Source organism: Ambystoma mexicanum, chromosome 4q (genome assembly GCF_040938575.1).
Source record: "Ambystoma mexicanum isolate Mex_15411 chromosome 4q, UKY_AmexF1_1, whole genome shotgun sequence".
Classification (NCBI taxonomy): Eukaryota; Metazoa; Chordata; class Amphibia; order Caudata; family Ambystomatidae; genus Ambystoma; species Ambystoma mexicanum.
The window spans coordinates 79,556,045-79,574,513 of record NC_090928.1 but is presented as its reverse complement, the minus strand read 5'-3'; the positions used below and the strand labels follow the sequence as shown (position 1 = coordinate 79,574,513).

Here is an 18,469-nt window from a genome sequence, read left to right as displayed (position 1 = left end):
AGGAGCAGGAGGAGGAGGAGAGAATGACTGAGGGTGGGTGAGAGGCCAGGGGTGGCAGGGAGATGGGAGGAGGAGAGTCGGAAAAGGAGGACGAATGCTCAGTTTTTGAGTTAAACTCCTGAGGTTTTGCAGTGAGGTGGGAGGCTAGCACAGTGGGCCTGGGAGGTAAGAAGAGAGGTTTATCCTTTTGACAGATGTCTCTTGGAGCAGCACCTAGTCCAGTTGGTGACACCCCGAGAGTGCGTCTAGTTTCTGCATTTCGGCAGGGCATTTAAGCCCCGAACATTAAGTGTTAGACACTTGAATCATGTGCCGAAACAGATCAAAGAATAAAAGAGAAAGAGTACCCAAATCTGATCTTCATAATGACACTGTTCTACAGTGCTGACACCACCCCCTCCACCCGACCTCCCCTCCCCCTAAGGGCACATTCCCCTTCCCCTTCCCCAACCTAACCTCTGCTTCCCCAACTACATGCCCAAACACAGTCCCCTGGTGTGAGCCACGATTGCTAATCATTCCCAAGGCACAAGGCCCCGGCCGTGGGTCAACTTTAACCCTAAGCATGCAAATAGGGGTTACCTAGTACCCCCATCTGTTACTTGAACAGATTGGTCCCAAGATGGTGTGCTCAGAGTCCCTTCCTCAAAGTAAACTTTATTTCTCCAGCATGGGGTCTGGCATGGATTCACACGCTCATGAATATTCCCCGTCGTCAGGCCGGGAATCCTCGTATATAGAAAAAAATCTGTATCAGTTTTGTTTCTGATCTGTCTTTCTTAGTAGTAACCAATCACTGGTCTCTGGGTCATACTGCCGCCAGCCAATGACTGCCCTCTCCATAAGCTCCGCCTCTGGCAGCCATCCTCATATTTTTACCGCACGTTCAAGTGTTGGGAGTCCTCGTGCTGTAGCTCTCGTGCTTTTTCTGCGTTTTTCGGTTAAATAGAGCCTCAAGCTCCACCGTTTCTACATCCGTCAACGGGGATCCGTTTCAGAGTTTTCTACGCCCCTCAAGGGTGAAGATTTCCTCGAGTTACGGTTTTGGAGGATTCCAGAAGTTCCGAGGCCTACCCCGGACATGGCTCAGTAGAAAGGAAGCTCGACGCCCGGGAAGCTGTTCAGGACCTGCCCTGGATGCCAGCTTCAGAATGTTTTCAAGGAGGACGAGCATTCGTTATGCCTCTACTGTCTCCATGAGGACAAGACGCACACGGAGAAGGACTGTGCGTTTTGTGGGAACATGTCGGAGCGGACCATGAAGGATCGCCACCTCCGTCTCGCCAACTGGCTGGAAGGGAAGAGCCCGTCAGGCGAGAAGAAGAAAAAGAAGTCTGAGCGGTCTTCTAAGTCCTGGGAGGGTGCCCCAGCGACGGGGGCCCAACAAAAGGCTAAGCACCGCGAGTCCGGTCAGGCTCCTTGGCTGCCAGGCAGGGCGCGTCCTCCCCGGCGCCATCAACCACGAGCCAATGCTCTGGCTCGGGTAAGAGGAAGTCCGAGAACCTGGCAAAGCTTCTGGAGAGGCCCCGGTCGATCTCGAAGATTCCGGCAGAAGGGGAGCGAGGCTCGGACCCTCCCCCCAAAGTGAAGGCCCCAGGCGTACAGAAGATGACGATGGCCTTTATTCACCCTGCTAAGACCTCGATTGAGGATGTCGCCGTGGCCCTGGCTCAGCTTGTGGAGGCTACACCAGTGGAGGCGACCTCAGGACCCAGAGTCTCCCTGCCACCGCGGAGGGAGTCGTCTTTCAGGCCCATTGAGAAGAACCCCACGAAGTCCTCGTTGGAAAAGGTGGGGGAGGGGCTGGTGGCCATCCTGGATACGGACACGACCTCTAACGAAGAGCTCATCAAAGTCATGGAAGAGGCCCAGCCCATCAGGAGGGATCCCGACGAGGGCGACGACGAAAGCGACGGTGTCGCCAACGAGGCTCTTCAAGAGCCCTCGTGCCCGTCGTTTCCGGCGCCGCAGGACACTTCGGCGGCCATTTTGTCAGCGATTCAGTCCTTATGCTCGGAGATAAGGACAAGGTTGCCCCTCCCCCCGAAGGAGGTACCTGAGCCAAACCCGACGGGGGAACCGGAGCCAGGACCTTCGGAAAGTCCACCGCATAAGAGGAGGAGGAGGAGGAGGACGCATCCTACGCCACCTCTGCGGCCTGCTCTGCCTTCCCCCCGGTCTACTAGCCACAGGGATGATACAGCGACGGACACGGCTACGACAGGTACAGATGACGACAGGTACAGATGACGACGGAGGCGATGACGGGACGTGTCCCCCGTCGCACCCTGCTCGGGTGTCCCTGCCCGACGAGATTGGATCATTTCATCTCATGATTTCCAGGGCATCTGAGCTCTTCCAGCTCTGCCCAGAAGAGAAGAAGGAAGGGTTCCTTTACCAACGGCGCGAGGCTAAAAGGAAGACGGTCCTCGCCGTACCACTTCTTGATGACATCTCGGGTGAGGGGCTCGCCCTCCTCAAGAACCCTGCCACGGCGCCGGCAAAGAGGGACCAGTACGAGAAGAAGTACAGGGTCCCGGACGCTGCCCCCTTGTGCCTTCGGGCGCAACCTACCCCGGATTCGGTCGTCTCGGCGGCAGCAAAGAAGAAAGCTGGGGGGGCATCGGCCTCAACATCAACTTCCCCGCCGAACGGCGAGGGCAGGAAGCTGGACACGATGGAACGACGGATCATCTCATCCGCAGCGACGACTATCGAGGCAGCAAACGCCCTGGATATCGTAGCCCGCTATGACAGGGAGTTGTGGTTCAAAATCACCCCTCTGTTGGACTTCCTTCCGGACGCCAAAAGGGCTGAGGCCCTTGAAATCCTACAGGAAGGTGAGATTGCTTCGGACCACGCCATCACAGTGGCAACGGACATCGCCGACACCGGTTTCCATCAGTTGGGCAACGGCGTTTGCTTGAGACGACGAGGATGGCTCAAGGCCACGGATTTCCGCCAGGACGTACAAACCAAGGTTTTGGACATGCTCTTCGACGGGAACAACCTGTTTGGGAAGGCGGTTAATGAGTCCCTTCAGGTCATCAAGACAGACAGAGACTGCCCGGGCACTGGGAGTGCTCCAACAATGACGGCCGTCCTATCGGAGCTCCGGAGGCAGACAACGTGCCTCCAAGGGATCCGGCAGTGGCTCCTCCACATACCGCCAAGCGGCAAGATCTTCGTCCCAGGAAGCCTCCAGGGGACGCGGCAAGTCAGGTGGTGCCCGTCGTCGTCGACAGGGAGGTCAAGGAGGCAAGGCGGCCTCCAAACAAGATTGAACCAACTGTGGGGTCGGGCCCCCACCGAAGCACCCCGGTGGGAGGCCGGCTGGTGAGGTTCGTCAGCGTGTGGGAGTCCATCTCCACTGACCGTTGGGTGCTGGACGCCCTGGCCCAAGGGCACGCCCTCGAGTTTCAGGAGAAGTGCCCTCGCGTTCCACCCGTGGCCAGGAAGGAAAATCACATCCCTCAACTACTGTTGGAAGTAAGGGCGATGCTCAAGAACGGTGCCATCGAGCTCGTCCCAAAGAGGCTTCGGGGCTCCGGAGTTTACTCAAGGTACTTCCTCGTAAAAAAGAAGACGGGAGGATGGCGCCCCATCCTGGACATGTGACGACTGAACAAGTACATCAAGGCACAGAAGTTCCGTATGGTCACCCTCCAGCACGTGCTGGGACAGCTGGAGGAGGGCGATTTCCTGTCGTCGTTGGACTTGGAGGATGCGTACTTCCACATCCCCATTCTAAATAGACACCGAAAGTTCCTCAGGTTCGTGGTCCAAGGGCGGCACTACCAGTTCAAGGCCCTCCCGTTCGGATTGAAGTCGGCACCCAGGGTGTTCACCAAGTGCCTCGCACCGGTGGCGGCGCGGCTGCGCCTACAGGGGATCCACGTCTACCCCTACCTGGACGACTGGCTCATCCGTGCAAGGACAAGGGAGCTCGCCGTGGAGCACACTGCGAAGACCATCCAGCTGCTCACAGACCTGGGATTCTCCATCAACTTTCCAAAATCCCACCTGGTTCCGTCACAAGTCGCCCTGTTTCTGGGAGCCAAGCTCGACACAGTGGCACGGCTGGCCTCGCCATCGGAGGAGAGGACCAGGACCATTCTGGGAAAGGTGCAGCGTCTGCTGGCCACGGACATGGCCAGGGTAAGATCTATCAAGTCCCTCTTCGGGATGATGTCCTCCTGCATTTATTTGGTGTGCCTTTGCAGGCTTCGGATGCGCCCCTTACAAGAGTTCCTCGCTGCCCGCTGGGTCCAGTCGACGGGCAGCTTCGAGGAGAGGATCCCTCTCAACGAGACGTTCCGTCAGGCTATCCGGTGGTGGGGTACCCGCTCCCATCTCTCGGCGGGCACGGACTCTCAGACCCCAGCTCACCAGGTGACGGTGACGACGGACGCCTCCCTGGAAGGTTGGGGAGCGCACTCCGGAGATCTTCACGCGAGAGGCCTTTGACTCCCGGAAGAAAAGTCACTCCACATCAACATCTTGGAGCTCCGCGCAGTGTTCTGGGACCTCAGGTCCTTTCTTCCGTCCCTCAAGGGCAAGGTGGTGAGGATCTTCACCGACAACACCTCCACGATGTTCTACATCCGGAAGCAGGGCGGAACCAGGTCCCCGGCCCTATCCAAGGAAGCCCAGGATCTGTGGCATTGGGCCGTCGCCCAAGGGATGTTTCTGGTGCCTCTTTATCTGGCAGGAATAAAAAACATGATCGCCGACTCACTCAGCAGGGAGCTGCGCTCGTGCCACGAGTGGGAACTACGCCAGGATCAAGTGGATCGACTCTTCCGACGATGGGGCGAACCCCAAATTGATCTCTTTGCGACGAATTCCAAGTGCCGGAGGTTCGCCAGCAGGTTCCCCCAGCCGAGGAGCATGGCCGATGCTTTCTCGTTCCCCTGGGACGGCCTATTTCTTTATGCGTTCCCTCCGCTGCCGTTGCTGCTCCGGCTCATCAACCAGCTCAAGAGGTCCCGGTGCAGGATGATCCTCGTCGCACCGGCGTGGCCGAGACAGATCTGGTTCCTGGACCTTCTGGACTTGTCAACGTCCACACCAGTCAAGCTGCCAACGGACGCAGACCTTCTCTCCAGAGAATGAGGCGCCATTCTTCACCACAACCCGGAGTCGCTGTACTTGCAGGCCTGGCTCCTGCAGCACTAGAGTTTGGAGGGTACGACATCCCGGCCGACTGCAGAGAGGTTCTTGCAAAGGCCAGGGCGTCCTCAACTCTCAAGTGCTACGGACATAAATGGAAGAGGTTCTCTGTCTGGTGCCGTGCACAGAAGATTAACACTCTGCGGATTACGGCCCCTCAAGTACTGCCGTACCTACTGTCGCTGGCCAAAGCTGGACTGGCTCACGCCTCCATCAAAATACATCTGGCTGCAATCTCCCGATATACCAGGACTACGGGACAAGCGTCCTTGTGGTCTCATCGCCTGGTGAAAGAATTCATGAAGGGACTATTCCGATCATTCCCGCCGGTGAAGGCTCCTGCCCCGGCGTGGGAGCTTAATGTGCTGCTGACCAGGCTCATGGGGGTGGGGCCCATTCGAGCCTATGCATTCGGCGCCTTTGAAGTTCCTGTCATGGAAGACTGCTTTCCTCGTGGCCATCACCTCTGCACGACGAGTGGGAGAGATCCAGGCCCTATCTTGCAAGCCTCCATACTTGACTTTTCATGACATGAGGGTGGTGCTGAGGACGCACCCCTCCTTTATGCCCAAGGTGCCGTCGGACTTCCACCTCAACGAGCCCTTGGTGTTGCCAGTTTTTTTCCCGTCGCCTTCGTCGCCGGCTGAGAGGACTTTGCACTCGCTGGATGTAGCTAGAGCGCTGAAGTTCTACGTGGACCGCACAAAGAGTTTTCGGAAGACGTCACAGCTGTTTGTGAACTTTGGGACTGCGAATCAAGGGAAGGCTCTCTCAAAGACTTCCATTACCAGATGGCTCTCCGGCTGCATCATGCACTGTCACCGGTTGGCAAACCGACCGCTGCCCGGCCGTCCGAGAGCCCATTCGACCAGAGCGATCGCTGCTACCACGGCGTTCATGTCTGGTGTGCCCCTGCTGGACATCTGCAGGGCTGCGACGTGGAGGTCGACGCGCACCTTCTCAAGATTCTACTGCGTCGATCGGGACTCCAGGGAGGAGTCCAGGGTCGGCCAAGCAGTACTGCGCAACCTGTTCGCCTAAGGTGAGCCTGGTGAGGAGGTAAGAGATGCTTAATGTTGAGCCTGTTGCCACCTCCCGTGGTTGTGCATCTATGTACTGCTATGTATTCTCTTATTCATGAGCGTGTGAATCCATGCCAGACCCCATGCTGGAGAAGGAACAAGTTACTTACCTGTAACTGTTGTTCTCCAGCATGGGTCTGGCATGGATTCACATGCGAACCCTCCCGCCTACTCCTCTGCGGCTCTTCACTTGGTCATACTGCCACTTTACGTGCTACCAAATCTGAGGATGGCTGCCAGAGGCCGGGCTTAGGGAGAGGGCAGTCATTGGCTGGGGGCATTATGACCCAGAGACCAGTGATTGGTTACTACTAAGAAAGACAGATCAGAAACGAAACTGATACTGATTTTTTTCTATACCGAGGATTCCCGGCCTGACGATGGGGAATATTCATGAGCGTGTGAATCCATGCCAGACTCATGCTGGAGAACAACAGTTACAGGTAAGTAACTTGTTCCGTCCGCCTTAAACAAAATTCATGTTGACAGCCCTGATTGAGCACCCCCTTCATTCTGGTGGTGGTTTGGGAGCAGGGCCTTGAAGTCAAGTTTTCCAATCTTGCTGTTTTGCCCTTCCCTTTCTCCCCCGACTGGTTGTCATCGACCATTCCCACGGTTTGTTTTGTTGAGATATGTATAAATACAATGGGAGTCGAGGGGCTATTACCTCCTTTCTGTACCCAACCCTTCATAACACAAGATTGACAGAGGTTTTTTAGTTTGTGGGGAGTTATTCCTATATCGAAGTCCCTTTGCAATAGCTAGTTTGCCCTGTGTTACTATTCTACATATGTAGCTGTCACATGCGCCCTAGGGTTCGCTGCTGCGACAACTACAAATGGGATGTAGAGGTCCTTTCCCTTTCCTCGCTCACTACTTAACTATGCTAAAAAGGTAAAGTGCCCATACATTGTCGGTCGGTCTTTGGCTTTAATGTTCCCTCCACCAATGTCTGTGTCTTATCAGTAAAAATAATTTCGACGAAAAAATGGTCGAACCATGGAGGGTCATTTGTGACAGGTCTTGAAATAACTGGATCTAAGAGTGATTGTTTATGTTTCTTGTGCTTTCTTGAGGAACAACTCTTTGTCGGGATTAGGAGCATGCAGCCAGGACATCCCATGGGCTGGCCCCTGGATCAGATCTTCATGAGCCTGTTCTGCGAAGGCGGTCTGACGAAACAATAGACGTGTCGTCTTTTGCAATTAAATCTGTGAAGATATGTCCTATTGATTCTTTCAAATCCGCATCTGTGATAGATTCTGGTAAATTCCTTATACGAATAGTAGATCCCTGTGATCTATTTTCCAAGTCTTCACACTGCACCTCGAGGTTGTGTGTCAGCCTTGAAAGCTCTTCCAGGGCGATGTAAGATTGTGCAGTCCAGAGATTATTCCTGAATTGCCCTTTCGTTGCTATCGACGCGTTCCCCAAGAGAAGCAATCTCTTTGACAAAATCCGAGAGTGACTGTCTGATCTCTGTGGTGAAGGAGGTGATCTGTTGCTGAAGAGGCCAATAATGTATCCTGGAAACTTGTGGCAAAGTCCTCTTTCGACGCCGCCATCTTCGCGTCGTGGCTGCTGGACTCCGCTTCAGGAGAAAGTGTCAGTGTTACCTGTCAGCGGTGGAGTCTAGCCAGTTGCCCAGAGTTTCTGTAAAGGGTTCAATTCAGGATGTGCGTCTTTAGTAGGTACCGCTTGTGAGAGCTTGGTTTTCCCCTTCGGCATGTGATATGTAGAAAATGGACTAAATGTCCAGTATGCCGTCTGATGAAAGTCTGCCAATTTAGAGGGTGAGCAACTAGTTACCTAATTGCACTGGAACATTCTGACAGGCACCAAGTATTTTTAAAAAATAATCTGCTGGAGGTAGCCAATGCAAATATCTCCTGTGGTTGTGAGGTCCTGCAATGTTTTTTACTACTTCACCATTAACTGGGGTTATATAGAAGTGCAATCACGTTTCCAGAGCACTAGCGGAGGATACTGAGTTGTTATAGCAGTCCTTTTTGTCACCTCTGATAAAGATTGTGCCTTCTTCCCTGTAACTGGTACTGTTATGGTCTTTTTAAGTGCCTCTAAGATCATGGAGGAACAAAACCCTTGGTCCGCAGTTCTGCAGACTCTGGCTCACATATGAGGGATGAGGGTGACCAACCTTATGTAATGCCCCGTCATGGCTGAGGTCATTACACATTCACACGCAAGAGCTATGGCAATCATCGGGCCTCCTGGCCATGCCCCTCGAACGTGTGTGCTCCGTCATGCATCCGTCTTCCTGCCAAAGGCCCCTTGCGCAAGCGCCGAGTGGTGGTGTGGTGTTTCCCATCGAGGGGCCGAGATCTCTCCTAGCCCTCAATCCGCCCTTGGAATCTTAGTCAAGCCAAGTCCACAGAGTCACGCCCCACTCGGAATGCAGTAACAGATAGGCGGCCGGAGTCCACGTTCAGCTTCTTTTCGTTCTATATGACTCCAGGGTTCATGCGAAAAGATCGGGCAGGCTGTGTGCTACATAAAATGGATCTGTGCTTTTAAATAACCAGGGCTTGTCGGAGCGCCCCGCAGGCATGTCTTTAGGGTGCGGTGGCCATCTTGCAATCAATATTTTACATTATTCTACGGCACCCAAGAGTAACCTTACGAAGAAAGGACTGTGGATGAATGGGTTTGGAACAGCCATCTTTATTCATATACAAAAATATTTTTCAAAACTTCAGACAACATTCCCCAATAAAAACATTCTTTGTGCTCCAAGGGGTCAGTAAAATGCAGTATCAATCCATATCCTCAAAACCGGTATAAATCACAATCTCTATCTTGATTATCAGTAGCACATGTTAGGGCTGGCCTTGTCTCATTTTTCAAAATTTCCCCCAACTTAATTTTGCAGCACTGTTTAAACATCGCTTGGAGTGAAACTGACATCCATTAATGTCACACACACAGGTTTCTGGACTGCGCCCTCATTGAGTGCATTCAATCATTGGTATATCTTAAACGTCGACACCATGTGTTTTGGCCACTTCACGAGGATCTGGCACATTCACTTTGTTGCCCTCTTTCATATGCCAAGGCCTTCATCAGGACAAAAACAGCAATTATGTAACATAAAATGTGCTCCTCAAATCACCACTTTACTATGCATTGCTTAAGTACACTGTCGAGAGTCCTTCATTCTGTCAGGTTAATTAATCTGCCACCTCACTGCAGGTTTTTATTTCTCCCAATTCTCAAAAAGTGCTAACTTGTTGCAGAGGTTGCAAATACGGTATCTCCACGGTGTTGCTGTAGTTCTGAGCACTGAGATGCCAATGTTGGCCAGATGGAGATATCGGATATGCGACTTCCAACAGGAGTTGACACTTCTTGAGAATGAAGGACTCCTCTCCTGACTGTTGATTGCAGAGCCGACTTTCCAATAAGATCTGTGTTGAATTTAGACTGTTATGATTATTTAGGTACAAGGTTCCAAAACTATGTAAAATGGAAGTGCCAAAGAGCTACCGGCAATACGTTGCACAAATGCACTTTGCACTTGAAATTCTCGTTTAGTGAATCCCTCCCCACTTACTGTGATTGGTCTGTGCTTGGTATAATGCACCTCGAAACACATTGTGTACAGGCGCACTATAAATACCCAATAAATTAATAAAAATATAAAGCCCAAGCAATTTCTGCTGCACTTTACGTAAGAGTGACCGCTGAGGTATGAATGGCATCGACAGTTTTATCAAATATGAAAACAAATTCATGAAGTGTGTTTTTGCCCTGCCCCAGCGTATTACAATTTCTTTACGTCTGGAGGCTGGTCTGTAACTGGTGTATTTTAGTGTGCAAAACAAACCTATTTTTTCATTGGCTGTGCCTCCATAAGGTGGCTGATTTGAGCCACTACAAAGAAATGGATGTGATAAAAACACCATGAGGTTTGTCATCGTCTTGGTTCCGCCATATATCGTCTCTCTTGGTCACGATAAATTGCGTCCCATTTAATAAATAAAGATGTTGAGATTACTGAAGAAATGTATCAGGATGTTAAGTGCAAACTTGATATTCTCTCTCTAGAAAATGAAATTACTGCATGCATCTGTGCCCCAGGTTTGCTTTTCTGGTTACATTATTCGTAAAACCTCACTTACCCGGAAAACTATATTTGAATGTGATCTTTCCTGTTTACAACAGGGTTTACCAACAGATGGGCCAACAACTCTTTATCTGTTGTCCTTTCTGCAGAGATGTGTCAGAGACCATTTCACATTTCCCCTTGGAGTGCCCTAAATACTCATCACCAGCAGTCCAGATAAAATGATGTGGTGAGAGTATTTTACTCCCTATTTTTAAACTTTTAGAGTAAATGCAATGTCAAGGGAGTAGAGGTTTTCTCCTTCGCAAGAGATTAATCGGTATTTGTCAGCCAGATGATGCACGTTAAAAGTTAACTGTATGGAAACATCCTCCCGCGATAGCAGTCCACTATGTGACCGAAAAGCAGGTTTCGCGCACAATTAATAGATAAAGCAGATGGTGCAGTAGCACAAGCACCCTCTCACGAGTGGAAAATGAGAGCTAGCAGTGAGCTTCCCGTGCATGTGAGGAATGTCATAATCTCATAATAATAATAATAATAATAATAATCAAATGCTGGAATGGCAGTTATCCTTGCATCCTCCAGAGGTCGGTAAATTGACTGAGGCAATAATAATCAAATTGCTTAGAAGTTAAAGACTGCATGAACCGCTGCATAAAGTTAAATACTTGTCTGGAGAAACTCGACTGGGACATGCCTTGCTTAGTTTTATTCCAGTTACAAATGTAACAATCATTTTGATTTTGTCTCGGCGCTTGCATGTGCCAGTGAGTTAGGTTTGAATGTTTGCGTTAAGTTCTGAAAGAGGCTGTGAAACCTGTGATTGGTGTAAGGGCAATAACTTGAGCAAGGACCCTCCCACCGCTGACCATTTATATAGAGCCAATTGCCACTATGGCTCCAAGTTAAGTTTGGTGGGTGTTTAAACTAGACCTTCCATTCTGACCCTATGTCTCAGATAAGATTTTGAGGTGGGAGTTTTTACACACTTTTTAGAATTGGAGTGTACATTTTAAGAGTAAAAGTGATTTTCCTGTAAAGGAGCACAAAATGTATGCAACAGGCAACCACAACATGAATAAACTTGAACATTAATAGAACGCATTAGAAAGAAAACAGTTGTGTAGCAAAGATGCCTGGCTTCACAAATAGTGCATTATATTTGTGGAAAGCCTTTACCTACACACTGTGTATGAGCACACCATATAGATGCAGTCTGATGATAAATACACAGCGCTGGAATTCAGAAACCTACTTTAGTGCAGTGCAAGCATGGAGTTTTAACTAAGAAAAGTAATTTCTTTGTTACAAAGGATACTTTTCAATTGTTAATACGTTTTCCAACTTCTTACTGACTGGAGCATAAAATGCATGCAAAATAAATATGCGTGGATGTTTGTCTTCATGAGCCGTCGAGATGCAAAACACAGCAGAATTTACGGAATTATTTGTTATCTCACGGTCGTCTGCGTTTTACAGAAAAGCTCATTGCACACAGCTAAGAGAGCAAATGTCTTGCTTTCAGACTGATTCCGTAGGGGCCTGAGGTTTCACCCTGGCAGATAAAAATACAGATGTTCTTGTTTCTGTCATGTCACCTGCTCTCTGCTCTCCAATAGTGTGTAAATACACACATTAAGAGAAATCGGTCCACTTGCAAGATTTTAATGCGTAAACAGGCCTGGTATGGCACTTATCTGGAGGCCTGTTACAGAGGTGGTTTGGTCTGGTGCTTTTGAAATATGAAGCCTGTTTCTCTGTGGCGCTTTAGTCATTTGTAAATCAACATTCTGTAAAGGATGTGGGCTTTGCTGTATAGTTGGTCAGCTGAAACTTGGCGGTTGAGATCGAAACATCAAGTGAATGGTATACTGCTAGTACTCTTTTTTTTTTTTTTTTTATTGTTTTTATTTGGCCTTGTGGGGCGATTTTTAAAAATGTTACTATTGTTTTTTGATAACGCCACTTTTAACTTGTTATTACAAGTGTTTGTACTATTTGCCTGTTATGGATAATACTTTGATTCACTGTACTGCAATGTACATTTTTTATGATCTGTATTTTATTTGTATTAAAAAGTTTTGTCCTGAACCCGTATTAGTGTATTTAAAAATAAAATATATATATATAATTTTTTTTCACCAGAAACGGTTAAACCCCTCCAATTTCATTAAATAAAACAAATCACTACCCAAGTATCTGCTAACAAATACGTAGCATGTAAATAAGGAATTGGGTATGATAAGTTATTGTTCGTAATTTGCCACTAGTTTCTCTTAGGTTTTATTATTTTAGTTTGTTTTCAGCTCTGCACACGTCAAGCGTTGAATGCAAGCAGCCCTGGCTCCATCATGCCCTACTACTTTGCAGTTGTCCATATTCCCACCTCCATGAACAGACAACCTTGCACATTAGCAGCACCAGTACATAGGCAGCCTTCGACACATTAGCAGCTCCTCTGAGAATTGGGGTTGTTTTACTGTGACTGAAACGGTCGTGACAGAAATGACTGCATGGCAAATGAACGCAATACAAAAATGTTTATTTCCCATGTGGACATCCATTGTAAAATGACCCCAAATCCATACAAGCAGACGCCCCCAACCCCCTACTTACCTTTCATTCCGATGCGCTGTATCCCTGCGGCAGCGGTTCCCTTTCACTTCCGTGATCGGGAACCGGGGCGCTGCAAGGTCCTTTTTTCCTTCTATTCTATTTTCTTTTTTAAACATTTAGTCGGGTCAGCTGCAGAGGTGTCCCCCCGCAGCCCCCGCTCACTATACTGTATCGGACACCCCTGGCTTTATTATTTTTTTTACTGGCCCCATCAAAAGACTTAAACGCAACCATAAAAAATTTGAACATTTGGTAGTTCAAAATGTTTGTGTTATGTGTTTTAGGTCTTTTGGTGGGGTCTGTAATTTGGGGTCTGTAATTTTGGCCTATTCCTCCTGTGAGTATGGATAGGGACCCCTTTACAGTAGCAGCTACCACAAACAGTCTTCAGGATTTATCTGTGTCCAGTTCAGCTCCTACAAGATGAACACCAGATTATTTTGCACACTGGCAGCCTTTTTTTAAAACATTTTTTAAACCTTTATTTAACATAGTAGCAGACTTTAAATTATTACTTTTTTATCAGCTCGTTAAATGATATAGTGTTGGTTGTTGTATATCAAGCACACGTAAGGGCTAACGTGTCGTCCCAGCCGACCCTTCTGCATCGTTCATTTGCACTAGGTAGTCCCGAAACGGACCGCAAATGTGCTTGGGTGTATATCTGGGCATAGTCAATGCAATTTGTAGCCCTCCTCCCTCTCGTTAACATAGGTTAGTTCTCTGAGCCATTCAGCTATATTAGGGGCTGTTCTGGATTTCCAGTATTTCAGAATACATTTTTTAGCAATCCTGCAGCACCGGTTGAATAACCTGTGAATTTTCACAGTAACCTTCCCAATATCTCCAAGTAGATATTTAGGGGGAGAGTGTAGGGGATATTTTGGTAATATTAGATAGGACCTCTGCCACCTTCCGCCAGAATTGAGTAATCGGTGGGCAGTTTCAGTACATGTGAAGGGAGTCTGCAGCAGCCATACCACATTTCATACATTCATTACTGGTATTTGGTGAAAATTGTTAAATGTGTGCAGGGGTATAATGTAGTTGATTGAGTATTTTAAATTGTATTAATCTAAACTTTACATTAAGGCAGACCTCTTTTGTTAGGCGACACCAGTGTAGCCATTGTTTGTCCTGTATTAGAATGTTTAAATCTCTCTCCCATTTCCCTTTAGCCCCATTGATGGGTATCTGGTTTATACAGTCTAGAGACAAGTCTCCTGGGGTCTCTGCTGCTCGCCATCATGCCATGTTCACAATTATTCAGTTCCTGAGGGAACGAGGGCCACCGGCGACGGGTTGCCGTCCTCATTCTGAAGTATTGAAACGTTCGGGTTATCGCCCAGCTTGGCCACAAATTCTTCAAGTGTAACAAATGTTCCGTCACAGAACAGGTCTTGTAAGGTCACGGTTTGTCTAACATATTCTTGACGTCTTTCTCCTACGTCGGGGGGAGTCCTGGGCAATTCCATAGGGGAGATCTAAAGTGTGGGGTCGTCACTTTTAGTCTCTTGAATAATCTTGAACAAGCGTTTACCGTCGTCTGCACCGGGTCGAACGAGCATGAATCTTCATGTTGGTCAGCCAGAATAATCGACTTTAGATATGTTGGCGCAGCACTGTATGATTCCAGAGCCTGGTGCATTGGGTTATTGTTGGAGTACCAGTACCCGCATATTGGGCTTGTGAAACAATATAATATTGCTAAAAATCGGGCACGGCCAGGCAGCCCTGTTCAAATGGTTGGGACAGTCCCTCCCATCTCAATCATGGCATACTTGTTCCCCATGCATATGTGGTTGCCAGTGAGCAAAGTTCGTCAAAAAACACTTGTCCAGGCCATACTGGGATATTGCAGAAGTAGTTTATTAATTTGGGTACTACCACCATTTTAAGCAATGAAAGGCTGCCATATACCGAAATTGGGAATTATTCCCATAAGCGTAATTTAATTGCCAGTGCATCTAAGTAGGTTTCGTGATTATCAATTAGTAGGGAATGATGTGAGCGGGAAACCAATATGCCCAGGTACTTAAATTTATGTGGGGCCCATCCGAATCCTGACAAATCTGCTGAGACGCGTGTGGCATCAGTCAATGGGAATAGTTCAGATTTTGCCTCGTTAATTCGATACCCAGAAGGAGAGAGCCTTTCCTTCCACGGTATATAAAGAGCAATGCATTTTGCACCCCTCCCATCTCTTTTTGTGATTATTACTGATCTTACACGATTACATTGAGATTTGTGATCTCCTACTTTTTATGTATTTTTTTTATTCTTTTCTTTTATTAAGCACAGGAATTATTAATACAGTATGCGTTTCTTTTCTTTTACAGTCTCCTTTCTGGATACTTAGCGTTCCATCAGAGGAGATGGCCAAAAGACTGATGAAGCGGACTGTTTGTGCAAAGTAAGCACTGAGAGACGAGACAATTTTATTGCGTTTCTTTTTCTTGGCTATGTTTCTTTGTGATGTGGTGCTTGTGTTTAATATGTAACTGACATGGCTGAAAATGCATCCTATGTTGATCCATTTTTTAAATCCGACTTTGTCTACTTCCTCAATTATTTTTCCAATTTAACAATAATGGTGTGTTGTTTACATTTGGAGTAAATCAGATTTCGTTTTTTTAAATGGATTATGATTTGCCCTGTTTATCTAAATAGAAAAAAAGGAATGCTGCAAAGGGAAATTGCCCTTTAGTTTCGCTTCACTGGTGCAGCAGATATATTGCTCATTTTGCAACTTATGGGTGAATTTGGTTTCTTGAGTAGTTGTTTGGCAATTAGGGTGTCCAAACGTTTTCCTGTTCCCTAATTGGCAGAAATAATTGTGCGTGTGAAGCAAACCTGCACAAAAACCAACATTGTGGCTGGGAACATTTCCAATTTTGCTGAGGGTGTAATGAAACAAATGGACTTTGGTCATAATTCACAATTTTTACAGTGGAGCAAAATTCATCGGTTCGGTTGTTGTAGCCGGTTGTTTGCTGCCAAAAAGTGGGTATGGCTAAGCGAGATAGCGGGTTGGACAGTCGCATCATTTTGCGGGGGTGGGGGTGGAGTCAGGGACCAATCATGACTCTCATTTTGGCAACAGGAACACCAATGCAATTTCTCTGGCTGAAATTTTCAAGACTTGAGAAGAAAGCGAGTTAGCTGCAATATAGTTAGTCATGACAAAGCACAAGGCTAATGCAAGTGCTCTATTTCCTCTGATGCTATGCCTCCATACGTGATCTCTTCTGTATGGATGAAGGTCTTTTTTGTGCCTTTTCACTCATCAACTAAGTCCTACCAAATATCATAATCAATGGGCATGTGTTAGCTAGTGGTCTCTCAATGGCTCAGACCAGATTCTTTCCTCTCATGAGTGTTTTGTGTGTGTGTAAACGCAGAGTTGTTGATGCCCTTACTTTCCTCCCTTCTCTGAACTGCCCTTCAGTGGGCTCCATCTTGGCTGATCTACTTGTTGGCTTAGTGATTGAAAAGGTGGTCCTCAAGTTCTTTGTTTAGGGATTTGGTCATTTCTTTTGGTACTTCTGTGGAAAGGTTTTTAAAAATATGGTATGGTAAACATGCAGTCTTTCAATACATGTGTGATACTGGAAATGCCTTTTTGAGGGGCTGGCCTCCTATTCCTTCTCCTACCACTTACCTTTGTGTTTTGTCTTTTTTCTGCCAATGAGGTCCGGCCTGGACCTCTGGCAGTGCAGTTGTTCATGTTTCCCTTTAGGTGAACACCACCCATGCGATACCCATATGGCACCCATGGGTGGGGCTGCAACCTTGTACCTCTTATGTGTGTTTTTGGGCACGTGTGTGTTGCCCACAGAGCAGGGTATGGGCTGGTGACAGCTTCATGCTGACTTGGCAGTGGCTCCGAGTGTTCTCTATTTTTGGGACTCTCAGGCCTGGCCATAGGAATCAAAGGAATCCTGAAGAAAGGCAAGATGGCCACTGTGGCCTCTTGGTTTTATATTTCCTTATACCTTGTTTCCCAATGTCCTGGGAAGCCCCAACTCTGTTCCTTCATCCTGACTGGCTGTTGGCTGAAAATACCTTGTATGGCTCTGGGGCTGCCTACAGTCAGACTGACTGTATCCTTCCCAGGTGCTGTGGCCTTACTTTGGGTGGGACTTGTATGAATGGAGTCTGAAATGAACTCACGTTGTGTTATGGGTGTCTGGTTTCTGTTTGTGACACAATGCCTTTGAATGCAGAGGAAGGTCCGCTGGTTGGTTTCCCGCCACCAGAATCCAACAAAGATGTCCCTAGGGTCCAGACTTGGTGAAGGTCTGTGGTCGAGTCCAGGTTGTCAGAATCCATCCAGCGGACCGTACTGCGACTGCTGCAGCGAAGAACCGAAAGTTGGAAAACTGCAAAATTCTGAAACCCGACACCAAAAGTGACCTATGCACCCGTCGCCGCCAGAAGTCATCAAAGGTCCCCAGGGTCTCTTCTGCAAGCCTTTAAGGAGCCCACAGCAAGTTTCATCTTCCCGGGACTTCTACAGTGTGAGAAATCATTGACCAATGGAGAGCACCGCGAAGAGCAAAACTGCTGCACTTCTGAAGGACTTTGGTTCCATTTTTCTTCTTGGACTCAGCATCCCAGTGACCCCTTCGAAGGGGGGGTCAATCCTCAAAGGGAATCATCGAGTGAAACCAAGAAACTCTGCCACTTTGCCTGCCAAGGCACCAAAGGTACTGTGACGAAGAAGAGCATCTTCTATACTCGGGAGTCAACCAGGGGTCCCATATTTGTCTTAGATCCTGTTCTCCTGCGGCCTCTCGGGTACTTTAAGGTGGTAGAACCTTTAAGAAGAAAGTAGAGGGTTATTGAACATTTTTGGACTGGGCTGGAAAAGACACAAGTTACTCCTTAACTTTTCCATTACTGGTTGCCCAGGTTAGGGGAGGGGAAGGGGGCGGTAAGAGATCCTCTCACAGAACTATGTTATCTAGCCTATAGAAAGCATTCTGCCACTGTTCATAACTAATCTGCCTTTCTTCCCTAATCTATGCTGTTAGACCTCATTTAAGAATTCACATGCCTATTTGAGACTGTCTGCAGTTGGTGCATTTGTTACTGAATTTAAGTATTGTGCGGTACCCCATAGAGACCTAACATAGTGTGGACATTCCTTTGTGGGCCTTGGGGACTCATTAAGAACCTGCCTGCATCACCTGAGTGCTTAAGCCTTGGTTGCTCGTCCAAGCTACCATATAGAGAACCTTGGCTGGGGTGCTCAGTGCTTTTGTCCCAACCAAATGGAGGACAGAAGTACAGATCCAGTCTTTACAACATGCAATTGACGTTTAGAAAATTGCCCCATAGAAAATGTTGGAGAAGAAAATGTTTTGAAACACATAATCTCATGGCTGCAAGAAGATAAGTAATGAATTAAGTAAGGTTACTGTTGTGCGTTTATTTTAAATTGCAAGCACCAAAGAAAAGGCCACCACTCATGTGTTCTGCACAGAGCCCTCAAGAGTTCTGAGAGAAA

At 48.0% G+C, this 18,469-nt stretch overlaps 1 protein-coding gene across 2 annotated transcripts in view; it reads left to right on the top strand.

Annotated features, from left to right (window-relative positions):
• TRMT11 (tRNA methyltransferase 11 homolog) overlaps nt 1-18,469 on the top strand; it is a 907,372-nt gene that overhangs the window by 116,245 nt on the left and 772,658 nt on the right. The window contains exon 3 of one of the 2 annotated variants that reach the window (XM_069607505.1): nt 15,297-15,370. The exons of the other annotated variant lie outside the window; for it this stretch is intronic. Coding sequence (XP_069463606.1) covers nt 15,297-15,370 — 74 coding nt within the window. The remainder of the gene's footprint in view (nt 1-15,296; nt 15,371-18,469) is intronic. 2 annotated transcript variants of the gene reach the window in all.